Source organism: Paroedura picta, chromosome 10 (assembly GCF_049243985.1).
Source record: "Paroedura picta isolate Pp20150507F chromosome 10, Ppicta_v3.0, whole genome shotgun sequence".
Taxonomy (NCBI): domain Eukaryota; kingdom Metazoa; phylum Chordata; class Lepidosauria; order Squamata; family Gekkonidae; genus Paroedura; species Paroedura picta.
This window is the reverse complement of record NC_135378.1, coordinates 49,171,210-49,192,981: the sequence shown is the minus strand read 5'-3', so window position 1 is coordinate 49,192,981 and position 21,772 is coordinate 49,171,210. Positions and strand designations below refer to the sequence as shown.

General features: G+C 44.8%; 1 protein-coding gene across 3 annotated transcripts; it reads left to right on the top strand.

The window, feature by feature from the left end:
• Nucleotides 1-10,588: 10,588 nt before the first annotated feature.
• Nucleotides 10,589-21,538, top strand: NPY2R (neuropeptide Y receptor Y2). 3 transcript variants are annotated; one of them, XM_077300043.1, is made up of 3 exons: nt 12,710-12,892; nt 13,989-14,068; nt 19,935-21,538. In XM_077300043.1, exon 3 carries the CDS (start codon nt 19,976-19,978, stop codon nt 21,134-21,136), a length of 1,161 nt encoding a protein of 386 aa, XP_077156158.1. In that variant the 5' UTR covers nt 12,710-12,892; nt 13,989-14,068; nt 19,935-19,975; the 3' UTR covers nt 21,137-21,538. The 3 variants fall into 3 exon arrangements, with proteins under 3 accessions (XP_077156156.1, XP_077156157.1, XP_077156158.1); XM_077300041.1 differs by lacking the exons at nt 12,710-12,892; nt 13,989-14,068 and adding an exon at nt 10,589-10,943; XM_077300042.1 differs by lacking the exons at nt 12,710-12,892; nt 13,989-14,068 and adding an exon at nt 10,954-11,399.
• Nucleotides 21,539-21,772: the final 234 nt, after the last annotated feature.

Genomic DNA, 21,772 nt, shown 5'->3' with positions numbered 1-21,772 from the left:
AATGTCTCTTTTTCCAGTAGCTTCTGAGTGGTCTCCCCCAGTATTGCAGCAGGGTCACCAAGTGAGGTGCCATGCCCACCACACAAAGGTAACTGTTCGAACCAGTGAGCACAGGGTCTGGGTAGTTCATGAGGTCATTCCGAATGACAACAGTACAATGTCACAATAGTACATGTGTGTGCCCTCCCTTCCGCCCATCAGGAATCATCTTCTGGATTTTGTATTCAGATCTCCATACTTGATTGCTGAATTGAAAGTTGGAATCCTGAAATGGTGTTCTGGTGCCAGGGAGATTTCTTTGTCTCCCTCTTTCAGTGTTTTCCACCGGCAGTTGCAGACTTTAAAATTCATTTGGGCATATCCTTAATAACCATTAGTGGCCCTCCTCCCTGGTTCTGGTAATGCTTGTTGGTGTGCTTTTATTGAATTGTTTTATCGTTTTAAATGTTGTTTTACTTGTTCAAATGTTTCTCTGTATGCTACCTCGGGGTCCTGATCATGTGAATAGGTGACGTAAAAATGTTTTCAATTAAACAAAACAAAATAAATAATAAGCAGGAGTGTTTCTAATTGGCTACTATCTCCATCTTTTCAAACGGGCCTTGTTTCAATATTGATTTAAAGTGACATGTCCAGGAATTTTTGACAGAATCCTTTAATTTTCTTCTAACTACTTTAAATCACAAAATCAAACCAAGTAAACACAAAAACTGTCCTTGATAATTACAGCCAAAATCTTTTGGGAAGAAAATACCCTTTGTCATTTAGTACCTGCTGAGAGGCAATCAAAATTAAATGAGTTGAAATTACTTTGAAGTGCAGCTTGTTTAAACTCCATCTGAGGACTGAATATGCTGGGTTCTAATAGGTTTTATAAAACAATTCATCATAGTCCAGCTACAAAGGGCAGGTTTCCTGCAACCGTTGGTCTTCTGTAAATGAGAAAGTCAACTAAAACTTCAAGACATTCAAATGCATATACAAACTATAGGCAACTCTTTCCAAATACATCTCTCTCAAAAGATTATGTTCTGGGTTTTTTGTCTAGGCAACACAGCTGGCACAATGCTTTAATGTGCTGTCAGAGCTCTCTCAGCCTCACCTACCTCACAGGTTTGTATGTTGTGGGGAGAGGGAGGGAAGGTGATTGTAAGCCACTGAGGCTTCTTTGGATAGTGAAAAGTGGGGTATAAAACCCAACTCTTCTCCTGCTGCTGCTTCTGCTCTTCCAGGTAAAGGAGCCCTGAAGGTAGATGAAGAAGTCATTTCCATCTAAGGAGTATTTGAGAGCGGTAGGCATGCTGATTCAGGCACCCAGTACTCATAACCTATACCTGATTGGTAAATTCAAATAATTCAAAGACCAAGGGATTCCTGGCAGAGTCAAAACCCATGGCAACGCCCAAACATGGAGTTGCCCAGAGAGTGGGATCTAAATCATGTGTCATTTTGCAGCTCTTCTCAGCTGAGTACTACATTCTGTGTCTGTCTTATAAACTACACAGTCGGAGTGCAACAAATAGCTTCTTAAATTTGGTCTCACAATCTCAGGGTGGTGCTGTCAAAACAGGAACCCAACTTTTTCCTGGGTGGAAGGCAATTCATTCATTTGTGCCATGTGTGGTATGAGCCAGTTTGGTGTAGTGGTTAGGAGTGCGGACTTCTAATCTGGCATGCCAGGTTCGATTCTGCGCTCCCCCACATGCAACCAGCTGGGTGACCTTGGGCTTGCCACGGCACTGATAAAACTGTTCTGACCGAGCAGCGATATCAGGGCTCTCTCAGCCTCACCCACCCCACAGGGTGTCTATTGTGGGGAGATGAATGGGAAGGTGACTGTAAGCTGCTCTGAGCCTCCTTCAGGTAGGGAAAAGTAGCATATAAGAACCAGCTCTTCTTCGTCTTCTTCTATGGTTGCTGAAGTTGATGTAGTGGTTAAGTGCTGGCCTAGGATCTGGAAGTCCCAGGTTCAAATTTCCATGTTTCCATCTAAGCTTGCTGGGAGGCCTTACGCCAGTCACATCTCCTCACGTAACCTATGTCACAGGGTTGACACAAGGATGAAGAGGAGAGGAAAATGAGGTGAGCTTCTTTTGGGAAGGCAGGATCTATATTATTACTACTATTAATTAAGATTTATTATTTATTATTAAGATAATTAAGACTTATAGGTTGGCTTCCTCCAAGGACTAAATGAAAAAAATAAATATACAAATAAATATTTTTCTTTTCTCTGTGGATAGGGAATGAGCAATTCAATAGCAAGGCATCTTGTCATTTGCACCCAGTTCACATTTGTTTCTCACAACAGTGTGTCCATAAGCTTGCATGTGCTACTTAAAGCTCTTTTGAGCCTTTCTCCCTTTCTTGGAGTGCAATTTGTAAATTGATTGAGAGTCAAATGGGAAGACGGGCGTACAGTTATACATCATTGCCATTTTTATACTTAGGGTTCATTGCTGTTTTTGTATGAACTGCACACTCTGTGATGTGCATGTTTAGTTCTTCATTATTTGCACAGTTATATACACTTGTACTGCACCTTCCCCTTTTCTTTCCTTCCTTCTTAGTCACTATCAACAGGCACAACAGATTTTTCCTTTGCCCTGAAGATAGACATTCCCTCCACTATTTCCTCCTTGCCCATTCAAAGAGAGTGCTCCAGATGCCACCCATTCTGATAAGCCACCCCCACTAGAATTTTTTGCTCCACCTCCTTAAAGCCCATTCTTCAGTGGCAGAACATCTGCTTGACATGCAGGAGGTCCCTGGTTTTATCCCCAGCATCTCCAGTTTTCTAAAAAAGCATCAGACAGTGGGTGATATGAAAAACCTCTACCTGAGACCCTGAAGGGCCACTGAATGCCCTATTCTGAATTACATATCCTTCAAGAGGGGTCTAACTGGCAGCTCTTAGAAAGTGAATACAGAACTAAACAAATCTTGATGTAATCCGGCAGGGATCTTTTTAGGTTCCCATGAAGCAATGACACCAGATAAAGCTTTCTTAAGTCTACCCAAAACATTGTTTCTTACAGATTTCCCACATGGTTTCCTCTCAGTTATTCCCCAGTCTCTTCCCTGACTCATTTTACTTCCAGTTGGTTGTTCTCCCCAATACATTCAAACTCCCCATTCTCCCCTCAGAAACCTGTTTTTCTCACACCTCTCATTTGTGCCAGTTCTCTTCCTGTCTTCCATGTCTGTTTGTGGCACAGTGGATGGGCTCCCAGGGGAGGGGATCTATGCCCATGGCAAGCTGAGATACTGCCACTGTTGCTGGGCAACACACCAGTCAGCTTACCTTTCCACCAACTGGTGGGGCTAAGGCACAGCAAGACCTACAGTTTGTAAAAGAGGCAGATTGGTGGCTGCTGCCCATCTGTGTTCACAAGCTAGCCATCTTGAACCCTACCTCCACCATGCAGACATGCATCATCTGAGTGGGCAGGCCAGAAACAAACAATATGAGCCCAGTTTGTGCACCTGCATTACTACAGAGCTTTGGAGTCTATTAGATTTGTTTAGTGATTTTTTACTTGGGGAAGGAGGGGAATTGCCTTTAAGTTGGAGCTTGAGGTGCAATAAGCATTCCCTATTCCTCAGAGACTTCTCTCTGCTGGACTCAGGGGAGGTGAGCCACTCAAAGGGGTTGGAAGAAGAAGTCTGTACTTCAGTTTGAATGTGGCACAGAGAGTTACACCACTGCGTCTTGATCTGTGAGCTGCAGGCTCTATTATCAACACAACAGGCAGGGACTTGTGCATGGCTTTTTAAACAGTGGGTGTTCTGGACTGCGGCCCACCTCTGCTTTGAGTTCCAGTGGGCTTGAGAGCTCCCCTCTTATTTAAAGGAATTGGACAATGTCTCTCAGGGTTTTAACTAGATGAAGGAGGGACAAGAACATTTTGCAGCAACAGAGATTCCATAGCGGCGGCTGCAAAAGCAACATCCCCATGCCCAAGCTCCCCCCCTCCTGTCACAGGCAGAATCATTGCATCTCCTGATGTCCTCTGAGGTGATGCTGTGCCTCTCCCAACAGCCACCCATGTTGTGTTGTACAGTGCGCTAACATTTTGGGTGGCAAGCAGCTTCCTGAGGAAAGTCGTTCTGAGCAGAATGCTCAAAAAGAAAGAAAGAAAGAAAGAAAGAAAGAAAGAAAGAAAGAAAGAAAGAAAGAAAGACTTGTTCCTTCGAACCCTTTCCCCTCTTGTATTCTTAAGCTTCAATGCCGTTGGGTGGGGGCAGCACACCTCTCCTTTCCTCCAGGCAGTGATTCTGCCCACAGCCCGTCCAGCCTGAACCAGGCCACCACATTGTATCTGCCCAGGCTGTTCAGTGAACGGGTGGAATTTCTTCGATAAGATATGCTTTTTGGTTTTGCATGTCTTCTTCCAAATGCATAAGACTTTGTCTTGTGCTCAAGGATTTGGATGAAGAAGAATACCTAGGGAATGGGTTTTCAACAAAGAATATACGCTTCTTTCTAACTCATTCTATGAAACACTTTTTCTAAACTGTTGAATAGCACAGAATAATGCAAAACCGAGCATGTGTTAAACAAAAGCTTGCAAAGCAGGAAATGATTTGATTTTCAAAAGGACTCATTCAGTAACATGCCTCACTCTCATTCAATTCCAGTTGGCACCTAATCCCTCTGTATTCTTATTAAAATTCTGTGTAAGTTTGCATATAATAAATATGAGACAATAAAAGCCCTTTCTTAAGTACATTTTAGCAATGCAATGTAAGATACAAAGCAAGGTTCTTGGACAAACCATTAAAGCTGCATCCAAAGGCACTTTCATTTTTTGTTGTTTATTTTAGATTTACTTAAGCAATTGATTTTTGAATTAAAACCAGTTTTGTTGTGATAGCCTGATTTGCTAAGTAATGAACAATAATGCTGAAGAAGCCTCTTGTACTAGCTTTATTCTTTTTACAACAAAAACAATGTGTGGCACACAACTGGGCTGGAACAATAGTGATTTCTAAACAATGAAGCAAAACATAGCCATGCTGGTTCCACAGACAGTATCTGAACACAAATAAACATATGCACAAACACCCAAAAGTGGCTTAGACTGAATCACTGTTCTTTTGAGATCAGTATTGTCTACTCTGATTGTGAGTAGCCCTCCAGGGTCTCAAGCAGAAGCCTTTCACGTTCATTACCTACTACCTGACCCTCTTAGCAGAAAATATCAGGACTGAAGCTGGGATCTTCTGCATGCACTGCCTTCCCACATGGCTTCTCTCCTTTACAGCCCCTCCTGAACAATCGTTCTAATGTAGCACCGGTTAAGAGGTATCTAATCTGAGGAGTGATTCTTTCTGTCCAGGGCAAACTTACACTGGCTACTCAAACTGGTTTAACAGTCATTTCATTTTCCAAGGAGCCCCTGTGAAGTTCAGGAAGTTCTTGGCATGTTCACCAAACTACACTTCTTATTTTGGGAGAAACCATGAGTTGTATAGTGACAAAGCTTCATATAAAAATTTAGTATAAATTGGCTCCTAAATAGGTGTCACTTGGTTGTAGCTTGACTGGTGCACACCATTAGTTTGCAGCCTCAGGAGAGTGATTGGACCTGGGATGTGAAGGAATTACCATATTCATGTTTAGATTGTGTACTTGTGGTATTTTAGGGCCAGAGTGAAGCTGGGTAAGTGCAACATAGTTCCAGAGCAATAACAAGAACAGGGTTGCTGAAGAGATGATGTTTTGCCTTAGTATTTACAAAGGAAGCATTACCCTCAAAGGACATAAAAGAATCTGCTCATTCAGGATTTACCCCTCAATACTGCCTAACAGTAAGCAGCATTCGTTACAGTCAATTGGTGTTACACAAAAGTTACTCTGGGAGAAAATATGACCAAGTAAAGAAACACTTTGACTGAGAGGATGAATGTGACCCTTTGAGGAGTACAGCAGCTTAAACATGGAAAATGATGCTAAAAACCAGGAAGCTGCTTTTTAAATCACACACAGCATTGGATAGGAAATGGGCACATTTGATTAAATCAGGTTTACAGGAACAAGTAAAGAGCTACAGCCTAAGGAAACGTGCCTACAAAGAAAGTCCCGTTTTGCAGCGGTTGGTTATGTGGTAGTCACACAACTGTAATCCTGGTCTTCTATCAAACAAGACAGATAATCTCCCACAGTAATCTGAAATGCGAGTTTATTTTTCTTTTAAGAACCTGTCCATGATTACAGGCAATTTTTCAGCATCAAAGGCACATGGAAGGATTATGTGAATTGTCAATTTCGGTTTGAAATCAGCAATAATTAGGGACCAGGGTTATACATCTGAATGACGATCACTCTGCTGAGAAAAATGTACTCCTTCATGATATAGGAATAGTGTTGGGGAAAGCTGCCCATGTTTCAGAGCCGAAGTGATTATTATGGTTATTATTAAGTGGGAACCTGTAGGAGGCAGCTCATCTCCCCCACCCCCACTATGCCATCTTTCCCTTTCTTGAAACCCCCAGAGTTTCTCCCCTCTTCCTGCTTTCTTTAGGTTTGCCAGCCCCCAGGTGGGGCTCAGAGAATTCCTGAAATGACAACAAATCTCCCAACCACAGAGACCTGTTCCCCTTAGGGTTGCCAGCTCCAGGTTGGGAGATTCCTTGAGATTTGGGGCTGGAGCCTTAGGAGAGCGAGGTTTGGGGAGGGAAACCATCTCGGCAGGGTATAATAGAGTTCACTCCTCAAAGCAGCAATCTTGAAAGCAGTTGTAATTCTGGGCTGAAAACCCTGGTTCCCCTGGAGGGTGGAGTCTATAACTCCTGACTGCTCTTGAGGCTGGTAACCCTATCTTAACCACAGTTATACTGTTCTAAACAAACTAACTGCAATATAAGGGAGTAATTCAATTTAGGATTGCTTTACATAGCCCTATACCCAGGGTCATTTCAGAAGCATGGAAATAACTGCTGCCAGCTGGAAACAAAAACCTAATATGATTTTAGTATGAAGCATCAGGGTCAAGATGATTGGTACGTCTAGATTCTTGGGGGGAAATGTACATATTGTTTGCAAGCATTTGTATAAAATGATTTAAATGCAATACTACTTTTTGTTTGCAGATAATTTATTTCCTACCCACCTCCCTTTCAAAATAATTGCTAACCGTTTTGATGGCACACACAAAATTTTACCAGCTCTTTGAGCATCCAACAAGGTAGCAGGAATGCAAATGATTAATTAAAAATGCATACAGAGAAAAGCAGGTATTTTTGATCATGCGATGTAAGATAATCTTCAAGCAATTATCTGGAAAAATTTACTTCAATGAATAGGGCTTATTCTGTTGTCCTTTCAATTGCTATTTGCAAATAAATATTCATTAGTTAAAGTAAATCTAAGAATATGCTGATACGAAGGTACTTCTCAGTGCTGATGCAGAACGAAGCTTTTCAAAGTACATTTGCCTGCTGTTTGAGGCATAATAAGTCTGGATCATACGTCTGTTTCTGTCTATTCTCGAAATGATAAAGCTTCAGCACTGTGTCACGTGATGAAATCTGTTCCATTGGGATTGCCTTTATAACACAGATATAGCAGGAAGATGGGTTGCAAGTTACTAGGTCTGACTGAAGGCAGAAATGGTGTATGATGGGAAGGCCAAGAGCTGACAGTAGGCTAGAGCCTGTGCAGATTCCAGCTGCATGTCAGGGGGTTGGTGGGGCTAGCCACCTCCCCCCCCCCCCACACGCACAGAGTTTTCCCTCCCTTCACAATTTCCGTTCCTGCTACTCCACTCCATTGGGGTTCCCAGCAGGAGATTAAAAAGAGGAGTGGGATGGGGGAGATAGGATCTGGGCCTGGGTGAACCCACTGAAGTCTGCAGCAGAGGCCAAAGTAATGTGATGGTTGCATAACCATCCCTACCAGTGGATGATACTATTGGACATCTGAACATTTGGGCTGGCTCTATATTGGCTCTAGTTGTTCTGTTGAAGCGAACTGCTCATTTAGGTCTGTGCTGGAGGCTATGCTGGAGACTACTTGGAAACCACTCATTAATTTTTTTCATTAACGTGGGTTTCTTAACTAGTACATCACAGTAGAACAGACAGGCATGGGAGACTTTCTGTGTATTGTGAATTTGAATAAAATATTTTTAAAACATAAAAGCTGAGGTAAGTACAAACAAGGAATCAGGAAATATGCATTGTTAAATTTTACCCTGTATGTGTCCCAGCAAACACTCTCCTGGGCAAGTTTATAGTTATTTATATTTTGATTCTTATATCTCTTCACCACAGGACCCTGTGTTGCCACTTATTATATTTCTGGCCCAGCAAAATCCTGCTAATCTATGGCAACACTTCAGTACACAGGGAAACGTAATCACATGAGACTTCCCCGTGGTGTCAGCCACTCAGAACATGTAAGGCCAGTGCTGCGTCAACTGCAATGTTAACCCATTAACTTCTGATCCAATGCAGAAGGAAGCCCTGTATGGCCTAGAACCCTCATACCTAGCAAACCACATTTCCTGGCATCTCCTGGCCTTAGCTGTATCTCCTGATGGCTCCTAACGGATAAAAAGTGGGTCCCAGGCCTCAAAAGGTAGATGACTGCTGTCCTAATGTTTTAACAGTCCAATCCTAGGCAGAATTATTCCATTCTAAGCATGTTGAAATCAGTGATGAAAAACAACGGGCTTAGACTGCACTGTTTGCTAAGAACTGTACATTAAAGACGGAAGGCCAGCCTACAGATTGTGTGCAGTCCAGTGATTGTTCTTTCCCAATCCATTATTTTTATGCAAAACGGCCATAGTGGCTTTAGACTGAATGGGAGGACTGCTGGGCAAGTGTGTCTGGGGAGGTGTTCATTTGGTTCAGTGTCACCCAAACAGGTTTCTTTCCCACCTGCAGGGAGAAAGCATTGGGAAGGATGGTTTGTGGAGGACAGAATTATAGCTCCAGCTGTGTTGATCTGATGCAGCAGAACAAAGTTTGAGTCTACTGGCACCTTTCAGACCAACCAAGTTTTATTCAGGGTATGAGCTGTTGTATCTGAAGAAGTGTGCATGCACATGGAAACTTATTCCCTGATTAGTCTTAAAGGTGCCACGGGACTAGGTGCCCTGGATTTTGGACTGAACTGTGTCACTCTTTCAGAGGGCTGAGTTCAGCTCTGTAAGCAGGCATCACAAGTCATCAATGTCTAAAGGTGACTGACAAGATTGCTGCAGTTAGAACAGAGAATCCCCCTGTTCATTGGCCAAAGCTCACTGGGAAGATATAGAGACACAGAGATCATGATATTGATGTAAAATATTGCAACGAGATGAAGATTCTTTACCTTCCCAGGCTAGATGTGTGGCAAAGAATGGTAGCATCTTCTGTTGTTGTTGTTTTTTTTTGGGGGGGGGGGGATAAAAAGATACCTTCCTACCAGGATGAGAATTATTGGTTCTTTATAAGATTAGGTGTGCAAGAATTAAGGCTCATCTCATCTCTCCCGCTGAAAATAATAATAATCACAGCATGGCCAAGTTATATTTATAAATTTACCTTCACTTTTCAGTATTTCTTTTCAAAAAGCTCCTGTTGTGAACAACAGAATTCATGTTAACTCTTCCTTTGCTGGGTTAGCTGAAATCGGTGGAAATCAAAACTTATAAACACCAATAGCTCCACTTCCTCCTCCTGTGCAGCTTGTTTAGCCTCAGGGCCCACCCTGACCTTCAAAGTTCTCTTCACAAATAGCTGAAAGGATCTTTGGTTTCTTCAAAAATCCCTTTCATGCTTCAGATATAAAGTTCAACTCACACACTGATCGAGGGGGGGGGGAGCGCAAAATGTGAATTAGCGAGAGCTCTTTTACACCTGGCTGGCCTGCAGGTACTCTGTAAAGCCTGAACCACAGAAGGGAGGCTGCCTGTTCTTCCAAAGGGCACGCTTGGGACTGCACTTCAGAGCCATTCTTCCTTAAGGGGAACAGGTCCCAAGCACTGCAGCCCCAGAAAGGCTGACGGAACCATCTGCCTTTTCCTGGCGACCCCTTTGCTTCTTTTGGGGCTTCCTTTAAAGGAAGTGATGCCCCCAACAACAGGCAGCCAAGCCACCACCCTGGACTGCTAGGATGGATTTGAGGCTATGGGGTAAACAAAACTCATCCCTTTAAAAATGTGACCTTTTATGGTTGCCATATTCCAGCTGGGGGCTGAAGATCGCCTGTTCCCCTGGAGGAAAAAGATGTTTTGGAGGCTGGACCCTGATTAGATCCTACTGAGGCGATCCCCCCCCCTCTTTACACGAGACCCACCCCAGGCTCTACTCCCCAAACCTCCCCCCCTCTTTACACGAGACCCACCCCAGGCTCTACTCCCCAAACCTCCCGGCATCTGTCAAGAGAGAGTTGGCAACCCTAGCGCTTGTAGCTTGGCTTTGTGCTTTCAGTGTCGGTCTTCTGGGCGTCAAGCGGCGCGAGTGTCCCGCTGACGGAGGAAGGGTTTTCTTCCCACTCGGTCTCTCGAATCTCCAGCCGTCTTGTTCGCGCTCGCAAGCGAGCCCCCCGCCAGGCAGCCCCAGGGAAAGGAAGGGAAGGGAAGGGAAGGGCCGGGCGGGTTCTGCGAAGCGCGCTCGGGGCCGCCCGGAGGACCTGCTGGTGGGGGCCGGTGGCGCTCTCTGCCCGCGCTCAGAGGCGGCCGTGCCCGGAGTCCGGCGGCAGAGGGCGGCCCCGAAGAGCGGGAGGCCCTGAAGCCCCGCCCCCCCGACGGGCTGGGCCACCTCCCGCCTGGCTGGGCGCGCCCCGCCACGTGCTGCTGCCGCCCGCCGCCCCAAAGCCCTGCCTCACTCGGCGCCCGGCCGCTTTGCTCCTGCTGCTGCCCGCCTGGCCAGCCGGGGACGGGGCGCCGCTCCGAGCGTGGAGGGAAGCTCTCGTCGGGCTGGGGAGCCAAAGAAGGGCGGAGGACGCGGTAAGCGCCCGAGAGAACGGGCTTCTCCCGGCTCCTCCCGTCCCCCGGGTCTCCGGCTGCGTCCCCCGGGTCTCCGGCTTCTTCCCCCGCTCCTCGGCGCCACTGCTGGCCGCTGCCTTGGCCCCCGGCCGGGGACTCCGCCGCGTCGATCGGTCCGCCCCGTTGGTGTGCGAGCTAGGCGGCCCCTCGAGTTCCCGGGAGGGAGGAGCGCGCCCAGCAGGCAGCCTGCCACCCCCGGCGAGGGCACCCCGCGGCCGGAGCCGTCGTGCCCGGAGTCGGCGGAAGACTCGTAGCTGCGGAGTGCGAGTTCTCTGCCTGCGAGACCTCCGTGATGGGCGGTGGCGGCGCCTGCCTGGTCGCCGGCTGACTTCCTCGCCCACCCGGAGGGAACCGCAGGCAGGTCTCCCGTTGGGTCCCGGCCAGCCCGGCAGCCCGCCGGAGAGGGGCTTCTCGCAGGTACGCCGCTCCTTGCACTCCCCCCCCCCCAAAAAAAATCCTTCTTAAGGGGGGCTGCAGGTAATGATGGGACAGCTCGGTTTCGGACGGGCGCGTGGCATGCATTAAACCTATGGCAAGTCCAGATGCTCTGGGGTGCATGGAATGCCTTTTAAGAACGGGCTGGTTTTGTTAATAATGGATGAGATAGTTTGGCATGTAGAAACTGAAGCCTTTCCGCGTAACCCTTTCCTTTCTCGACAGCTTAGCTTCCCCGCCGGCAGCTTGTCTTCCTTTGAAGAATGTATACGGAGGCATTCCTAAGTTTCTTTATTGGAAAGTATGAATGCAACAGGCTTGCCTCTGAAGTAAAGGTGATGCGGTGATGTGTGACATTTGGGTGGGCTGCTTATTCTCATGCAGTTGAAATGTGTAGCAAGAACCTTGATAAATGTTTCAAGCAGGAGTTCTGCTGAAATGTGCAGAACTCCTCTAGAGTAGTTAGTTGAAGGATCCCAAAGAAGGCTGGCAATCCCAAGCTCCAGTTGGTGGGGGGAGGAAAGGGGAAGATGGAGGATCCTGAAAGGGATTCTTTGCAGCAACCCCCCCCCCCCCAGATACCCTCCAGAGGGCTCATTTTCAGCATCTGCTAACCAAAGGCACTTTTGTCTCTGCCCCTCCTGCACTGACCAAAAATGCTTCCCCAGAGGGAAGGACCCCTGCAGAGTGTAGCAAAGAAAGGATTTCAGCTGATCACCTGCCAGAAGCAATGAGCAGACAGAAAAGAAAGCAGGGTTTGGCTGGAAAACTCCTCCATGCCCCCCTTTTGATGTTGCTGTTGGGAGGAATGTGGGGATTATTTAGATCTCTATTCTAGCAGTGTGTGTATCATTGGCATGTTTCTATGCTCCAGGCCCCAGCAGAGTTACTCGTCAGAACACCCTGTTGAAACCAATCCCCCCTTCTTCCATTGGTCTCAGGGTGGCATTTCTGAATCCCCTCCAGTTGCTCTCCCAACAACCCTATGAAGTAAGGGAGAGACCCTCAGTCAGAGACTGGCCTGAAGTGTCCAATATCCCTCTCTGTGTCAATGTGCCAGCAGCAGATTTCCTGCACTTTCGATGAAAGGGGGGGGGGGGGTCAAGCAGCTCTGTGGTGGGGCAGGTGTGTCCAGATGCCTAGTGCTGAAGGGGGAGGGAGCTTTATCCTTTTTCTTATATTGGTTCTCTAATTTTGAACCCCCCCTTTCTCCCAGGGGGAGAAGCAATTTAAACTGGCAAGACCGGGGTGGGGTGGGGGTGGGGGTGGTGAGCCTTCCTCCCCAACACCAGAGCTTGGACCGTAATCACCCCATCCTCTTTCCCCGGCTGCTGTCAGAAGGGTTTTTTTTAAAGCAGAGCTGCAATCATAGATTCTCCACCATCTCATTTCATTGCCCTGCAAGTCTTCAGTTGCACCCTTGGCATGACACCCTCCGGAGAAGCTCAGTACTTTTACCTCAGGAATGCCAAAAGGTGGGTATGTAGCTGCATTCCAACCACTTTTGTGCCCCCCCCCCAGTTGTCAACTGATCTCGTCAATGTAAAGTGCATTCTTGGCCCTAAGACCCCCGCCATTGTTGCCATAGAGATGCACCTTCCCCAACATGTTCAGAGATATCATCTTTAGGACCTGAAGAGCCTCCACCAAGGTAATGCAAAACAGCTGGATTTGTTGGCAATGTCCCAGTGGGAAATGAAAGCTCAGTTTTCAGATCAGTTGTGAAAACATTCCAAAGGAGCATCCCTCGTATTAAAGCTTTCTGACTACTTAGTGTGGTACTTGGGTTAAACCAAAGTCTAAGGAGAGGGACAAAATAGTTACCGTTTTAAATAACCTTGAAGCCTTATTCTAGCCAGACAAGCTGAAATGGCCCTACAAACAATGGGACGGGGCAGCAACAGATGGTGGCCCAGAGCAAGAAGAAACTGGGAGTATGGGCAGACTGTGGCAGTTGGCCACGCACTGGACACATGGTCGACCCATGCATCAAAACAGCAGGATGTTCATCAGTTAAGGAAATCGGCCACTTAACTATATGACTGTGCCCATGCATGAAACCGAGAGTCCCTAGGAAAAATAAGCCACGTTTATTTTTACTCCCTTGCACTAACTTGGTGCCTTTGGAATAGCAGGAGGGCTGTGCTCCCACAGAAAGTCATCTTTGGCAGGATGCAGGCTGCATTTCTGCCTTGAATCTGCAGTAACAAATACTGTGCCACAGCATACAGTCCATGGAGGCTGTGACTTCTCTACCCTGTTGGGTGGCTGCAGAATCAGACTCAGGATCCACCGAAACTAGCCCCCAGTTTCCACTCTCCAGGAATCAAGGTGCTACATAAGAGGGCCCCTGTTTTGCACATTAATGCTGGGCATTTATAGCATACTTTCAGAGTTCAAAGTGCTTTACATTCATTATATTAGTAAGATGATCCCAGTAGCTTGGGTGTTCAGCCATATTGTCTTTGGGAATCGATGCGGGAAGGCTGGGGTATGAGCAAGATTGACCTACTTCACAAGAGATTTAAATTTATTTTTTATCTGAACTTTCATTCTGTTCTTTCTCAGCAGACTCGGGGATCACAATGCAATTAAAATCCTGGAAAATTCTAAGATACAATATAAAATCTAATTTGAATTAAAATTTCCAGGTAAATTAACTCTAATATTGCTCAGAAAAAAAATCCTATCATGGGATTGGGGGGGGGGGTGCTATCTAGGGGTGGCCAAACTGTGACTCTCCAGATGTCCATGGTCACCCAGCAAGTGAAGGAGTGGGGAGCGGTTCTCCAGATTTGATGTTGCCTTTTCTTATCATTTGGCTCCTTAAAATTACTTCTGTTGCCTTTTTTCCCCCAAAGGGCAAAACATGAAGACCCGAGAAGGAGAAAGCAATATGTCCTCATTAATGAAACAGGGGCAGCATTACTGGAATGCCTTTATCAAACTTTTGTGCAGCTTTGGTGTGCAAGGAGGTCAGGGAGAAAGACAATGTCTTAGTATGTCATGCCAGTTTGAAAGCAGGCCAATCAATGCACAAGTAAATGTGTGCATTAAGAATATCTGTGGCTGTGTTCCCCAGGCAGCAGAGATGTTTGGCAGTTCAATCTGAATGGTATTATAGATTTCCAAGCTAAAATATTTATGCTTTTCACAGTAAGCATAGCAAGGCTCCATGACTATTGATTTACCTTGGGGGAGGTATCTTTGATTTATTGATATGGTTGAATTACGGCAACTCCATTCAGATCTTGCTAATAGTGCTCTACGGGTGGCTTTTATAAAAAGGAACGCCTCCCCCATTCTCACACCACCAGCAGAATGAGAAGGCACTCTTTATCTGTCACACGTGGCCTTTAAAATGGCTCTGGAGCATCTGATGCTGCAGGATTGCTGAAGCAAAGCAGGTGAGGACAGCCCTTGGATGGAGCATAGCTGGGAGCCCCGCATGGGAGTCGAATATAGGTATATACTATAATAAACTCCTCATTGAGCATGAAGTTAGCGTTTGTTTATCTTATCAATACATGTTTTCCTCTTAAATGGTAGAGAAAGTTAGGTGAAATAACTTGTCAAGAAAAGCTGTAGAGAATGGTCAGAAAGCAATGACTAAGATTTTCATTCAGAGGAACTGTTTGGAGGAGTTGTTCATCTGACACAAAGGGTGGCTCCTCGGAACATAGTGCTGCGTGATGCTTACTTGCGACGGCAAACCATGTGATGAAGCTTGCCAGTGTCTTTGCCTCCATGTCGGGATGCCAGCCTCCAGGGGGACCCGGGGATCCCCTGGAATTATATTTCATTTCCAGGTTATGGAGATCACTTCCCTTGGAGAAAACGCTTTGAAGCTTGGGCTCTAGGGCCCTGTCCCCCACTGAGCTCCCTCGTCCTCCCCAGGCTCCTGATCCAATCTCCAGGAGTTTCCCAGTCTGGGTCTGGCAGCCCGATGCATCTTGGATTTTAGATAGCTAAACTGGAACATTTCAACAAAATGTTTAATATAAACTAGAAATATCATTTCACCTTTTCTTAGATAATCCCCTCTGTTACTGCCTTTATTAAATGAAAAAAGTAGATGCGTCATTTAAGGTTTATTAATTCTTGCATCATAGAGAAGGATCTGGTTGTACTTTCTTTTTTTGTCATTCCTTGAAAAGTTCTGTAAATTATTCCAAATGTCCAAATAGAAAAGATTTGTGTGCCCCCCCCTATTGCTCGTCTTGTTGTTGTTAGGTGCAAAGTTGTGTCCGACCCATCGCGACCCCATGGACAATGATCCTCCAGGCCTTCTCTACCATTCCCATTTAAGTCCATTTAAGTTTGCACCTACTGCTTCAGTGACTCCATCCAACCACCTTGTTCTCTGTCATCCCCTTCTTCTTTTGCCCTCGATCGCTCCCAGCATTAGGCTCTTCTCCAGGGAGTCCTTCCTTCTCATGAGGTGGCCAAAGTATTTGAGTTTCATCTTCAGGATCTGGCCTTCTAAGGAGCAGTCAGGGCTGATCTCCTCTAGGACTGACCGGTTTGTTCGCCTTGCAGTCCAAGGGACTCTCAAGAGTCTTCTCCAGCACCAGAGTTCAAAAGCCTCAATTCTTTGACGCTCTGCCTTCCTTATGGTCCAACTTTCGCAGCCATACATTGCAACTGGGAATACCATAGCCTTGACTAAACGCACTTTTGTTGGCAGGGTGATGTCTCTGCTTTTTAGGATGCTGTCTAGATTTTCCATAGCTTTCCTCTCCAGGAGCAAGCGTCTTTTAATTTCTTTGCTGCAGTCCCCATCTGCAGTGATCTTGGAGCCCAGGAAAATAAAATCTGTCACGACCTCCATTTCTTCCACATCTATTTGCCAGGAATTGAGAGGGCCGGATGCCATGATCTTTGTTTTCTTGATGTTGAGTTTCAAGCCAACTTTTGCACTCTCCTCCTTCACCTGCATCAACAGGCTCTTTAATTCCTCTTCACTTTCTGCCATTAGAGTGGTATCATCTGCATATCTGAGGTTTTTGATATTTCTCCCTGCAATCTTGATCCCGATTTGTGACTCCTCTAATCCCGCCTTTCTCATGATGTGCTCTGCATACAAGTTAAATAGGCAAGGCGACAGTATACAGCCTTGCCGAACTCCTTTCTCAATTTTGAACCAATCAGTGATTCCATGTTCAGTTCTCACTGTTGCTTCTTGACCTGCATATAAATTTCTCAAGAGACAAATAAGATGCTCTGGTATTCCCATCTCTTTATTGCACGTCTGGTTATTTTTAAATGATCTCTTGATTTAATTTCAAAGTTAATGTATTGTAGAAACGTCCTATGGCACTGAACATGATTTATGTTCCTTTAATGTTTATCGTAAGGTGCCATTTATGCTGCTGGAAGTGGTTGGTTCTTTATTCTGAGCTTTAAAGGGGGAAAAAATGCTCCACATATTAATTCCATTCGATTGCAGTAGGTTTATGTTTCAGATTTCTTGCGTGTTAAAAGATGTAACCATTTGTCAGATCATCATCTGTTTTTTTCCAGTGGTCAGTTTAAAGGAATAGGAGGTGCTGAGGCAGAGCTGTGTCCTCTTCTGTTGACTTCTAAAAGTTCTAAAATGTCTAGGATGTCACTCACAGTTTTAGCATCAGGAATGGCCTGTTGAGGAGATGGAAGCTTGACCTATTTGAAAGGGGAGATGTTGCGCACAGTGGTTAGGAATGGTCAATGTTGTCAGAGAAAACCAGAGGAATATAGCTAGCAGCAGCTGAAAATCTGGAAGGTGAAATTCTTCAAGCCATCTGACAAAATGGCCATTATTAGGAATAAAAAAGGCAGTTATTTGCATGTTGTAGGCTGTTGAACATGATGCCTAGTTCATGACAGACTGAAGGACAATTGTGCTGAAGTTTTGTGCCATTGATCTAAACATAAACTCCTCCATTGACTTTTGTAGCTGTGGGTTAGAGATATCAATACAAACACAGCTAAATGTTTACCGCAAACAGATACTCTGAAGTAGTAATGCTTTATTAGGGTAAATGTTAACAGTGTGAATGAATGAGTAAACAGACCATGAAAGTGTAAAGAAAGATCTTACATAAATTGTGTAAGGTAAGGTACAAAGGAGCAGCATGTTATTTGCTGATAAATATTTCAAGGGGACTATTACAGATTCCTTTTTAAGTAATACTCTTGTTTCCCATATAATCAAAATGTACAGAGCACAAAAGCTTCAGCCGAGATTGAAATCCCAGTTACAAAATGGGGGATACAACACAGGAAAGAATGAAATGGTCAGGAAAAGCTAACAAGGGACAAATACAAGAGATGCAGTTACGTCGGTTTAAAATTCATGATCTGCTTTTTTATTCAGTTAACCTCATCCATATTGAATTGTCCTTTTAACTATGGGCCTTTTGGTCTAAAACAAAAAGAGCCATTTCAGAAATAATCCCTACCTAAGCATGGCTGTTGGGTAGATTTCTTTGAATATGTGAAACATTGACTGAGCCTAAATTTCTGATTTTATCTGGCTTGTGAAATTCACTTATAGTAATTTGTATGTACAGACAGATCGTTGGAATAAATGTTTTGTAGAAATTCAAGGATGGATTCAGATGGATTTCTTTGATGGAACATTGCCTTGTGTAGCTGTACAACTGTGGTGATGATGTGGAACTGGATTGGCTTGAGTAGCCTGGAAATATTTCCACAATGGTTTCAGCCAGAGCTGAAATGATTTGGCTGCCCCAGTCTTCAAAGTTTTCCTCAGTGGATGTTAATTTAAAGGGGAAATTCTCCAAACATTCTGCAGATGTAGGAAAACATTGACATTAAAAACCGGCATTTGTCATCCAATGATTTTGCAGTTCACACTTAATAGTCAATAGTTATCTGAGCAATGACATGTACGCAACAATTAATCTATGATAGCCTCTCTTAATGTAGCTTAGAAATGCATAAGAACTTCCTCCCAAAGCCTTGATTAGTTTGTCTCATTGAACACGTATATCACATGTTCATAGCACTACTTGCTCCAAGAGACAAGCAGTTTGTGGAAAGGAAGAATTTTCCTAGCTATTAGGCTGCATGTTAATTTACAACAGTAGTTAGATTTTTTTTTAACCTTCTCTCCAGGGAACCTGCCTGAACAAGAGCATATAATTTTACTTCTGGAAATTCTGAGTGCCCTGCCATTCCTAATGGTTCCTCTGTGAATCTGAATTTAATTGAAAGATTTGTATATTGCCCAACAGTCTCTCTACTCTGAAATGGGACAAAATGACCAATCCCCTCATGCAAATATCATGACTTTTCTTTGTCTTTTGTTTCATGTCTTCAGATGACATAAGTATTCAGAATTTTTATGAGTGTTTCTCCCAGAACTCTCGGCATCTCTTGTACCTGGGCATGTTTTAGGGCATGGGCTAGAAATAATATGCTTCTGAACTGGCTTGGTAAAAATTGGGAAGGACTTGACTAGGCTATACCAGAATGCCAACTATTTCCTCTCTTGCACTTGTACCAACACTTATTCACTCCTGTATTTGCCTGGAGACAATCAGCTGTGACTCAGACCTGGATTAACAGGAATAAAGAAATGGCCATGTGTAGACTCAGGTGATTGGAAGGGGCCCTGCTCCATCTTCTATCACCACTAGAAGTCTGATGGGTGTAACAGGAGGACCTTCTAGGCAGCAGCAAGACTGCCTCTGGCTTCATGAAGCATGTTTGGCTACAGCCTGTTTTGGTTTCAGAAAATCCAAAGATCACAATGTGTCTCACTGAGATTCTGGTGCATGTATTATGCCAATGCTGTACTTTTGATCTGTGTTGGTTTAGTTGATGAATCGAATAGCTCCATGAACCCTGGCTTTTATATATTTAACTTTTGGTGTTTAAAGTTGCATATGATTTCGGGTACTTTTGCTGCAAATACCTTTAGAAACTTGTGGGTTTTTCACTGTGAAGCAGTATACAACGTTTAAATAAAATGCAAATATACACTGGAAGGAATGCAGCTGATTACATCAGGGTCCTATTTGCATTTTTGGTTAATATTTTATTTACAATTTTGTTTTTCTTGACAGAAGCTTTCTTGACGAGCATATTGAATTTTGCAAAAGTCCTATTCATAATCAGTAACTTTATTTGGTGAGAAAAAGGCTTGTCCAACAGCACCTGAGAAACCAACAAAATTTTTGGAGTCTAAGCTTTCAAGGATCAAAAATCCCTTTGTCAGATTATTTGTGCAGTTTCTCAATGTGCAGAGAGCTCTTCACAACAATTGCTCTGGAAGGCCAATATTATTATTATGGTCATATTAGAAATGAGGAACTGAGACTGACAGATACTGGCCACCTTGAATATTCATGTCTAAGGTGCCATTTGAATCCAGGACTTTCCCGTTCAATTTCTTAACAACCTAACTAGACTAATTCATTGCCCTCCCTATTTCTGTTTAGCACTTCACATTTCTGTTGCTTTAATATATATTTATATTTATACATCTATATTTCTTGATATCTCTTGCAGGAAAATCTTGGCCACATGTTCTGAATTGAGCTTCTAAGAGCATGGGGCCAATGGGAGGAGCAAAGACTGAAGGGAACCAGACGAGCTTATCCAAAATGGAGCTGTACGCCCAAATGAACTTGCTGGGCTTCACCATCCCCTACAGTGATCTCCCCGATGACTCTGAGCGAGGGCTGAAGGACAGCACCAAGATGGTGGAGGTGCAGATCGTCCTCATCTGTGCCTACAGTACGATTATCTTGCTAGGGTTGTTGGGCAACACCCTGGTGATCCACGTCGTGATCAAATTCAAGAGTATGCGCACGGTGACTAACTTCTTCATTGCCAACTTGGCTGTGGCTGATCTACTGGTGAACACACTCTGCCTGCCTTTCACTTTAGTTTATACTCTGCAGGGGGAGTGGAAACTTGGTCCAGTACTGTGCTACCTGGTGCCTTATGCCCAAGGTCTCGCTGTGCAGGTCTCGATAGTAACATTGACTGTGATAGCCTTGGATCGGCACCGGTGCATTGTGTATCACTTGGAGAGCAAAATCTCTAAGCAAATCAGCTTCCTGATCATCGGGGTGGTCTGGGCCGGCAGTGCTCTGTTGGCCAGTCCCTTGGCCATCTTCCGGGAGTATTTCTCCATTGACATCAGTCAGGATGTCAAGATGGTGGTCTGTGCAGAAAGCTGGCAGAGAGAAGGGAACGTGAATTACGGCACCATCTACAGTGTCTCCATGCTCCTGATCCAATATGTCCTGCCCCTGGTGATCATCAGCTATGCCTACATCCGCATTTGGAGTAAGCTAAAGAATCACGTCAGTCCCGGGTCAGGGAACGATCACTACCATCAGAGGCGTCAGAAGACCACCAAGATGCTGGTCTGTGTGGTGCTGGTGTTTGCACTCTGCTGGTTGCCTTTTCACATCTTTCAACTCGTCAGTGACATTTACAGCAGAGTGTTAGATCTTGCTGAGTACAAACTGATCTACACGCTCTTTCATGTCATCGCGATGTGCTCGACCTTTGCCAATCCCATCCTCTATGGCTGGATGAACACCAACTACAGGACAGTTTTCCTAACAACTTTCCAGTGTGAACAGCGGCTGGATTCGATCCACCCTGAAGCATCACCTGCACTTAAAACCAAGAAGAACTTGGAAGTGAAAGAGAAGCATTGCAATGGCTCTCCATTCTCAGAGCCTACTAATGTCTAAGAAAGCTGGATAAAGAGAGGGGCAGGATGAATTGATGGAGATGTGTTGTTGATATAGGTTGATTATAAACTTATAAGCTGTCAGAAAGTGAGGGGCTGGACTGAATGGCCCTTTGTGGTCTCTTGCGGCATGCTGTGATTCTGATGAGCTGAGAAAGTATCTCTTTTCATATTTCCAATAGAAGTGGCCATTTGTCTATGATTCTATATATATGTCCCAAAGAAATTAAGTAATTTAATTTATGATTCCCTACAGTCAGCATTAGAAGACTGTCATCCTTTAGTACAGAAATCAGTGACATAGAGAAGCAAAGACTTACCATTGTAAACAATGGTGGAGAGAAGCAAGGCATACTTTTTACTAATGACACAGACTGGGTAGTGGGATGTGGCACAGTCAGTGGTCAAAGTGCCCTCTGATGGCAGAGATGGAAATTGCTGTTGAAAGGCAAGCACCATTTATTTTCTAAGCATCTGTGCCCCCCCCCTCCTCCCAAGCAAAGGGCATTCCCAAAGACAGGGCACTTCGTTTCTTCTTCTTGGTTTAAACAAAGGTAGACTTCCTCCAGAAGCTACCACTAAGGTTAGACTCAGACTCAGAAGCTGTTCATGGTAAAATTCTGGAGGCCAAACTTTA

Coding starts and splice junctions, on each gene's coding strand:
- NPY2R (XM_077300041.1), top strand. CDS start 19,976: ATGGGGCCAATGGGAGGAGCAAAGACTGAAGGGAACCAGACGAGCTTA.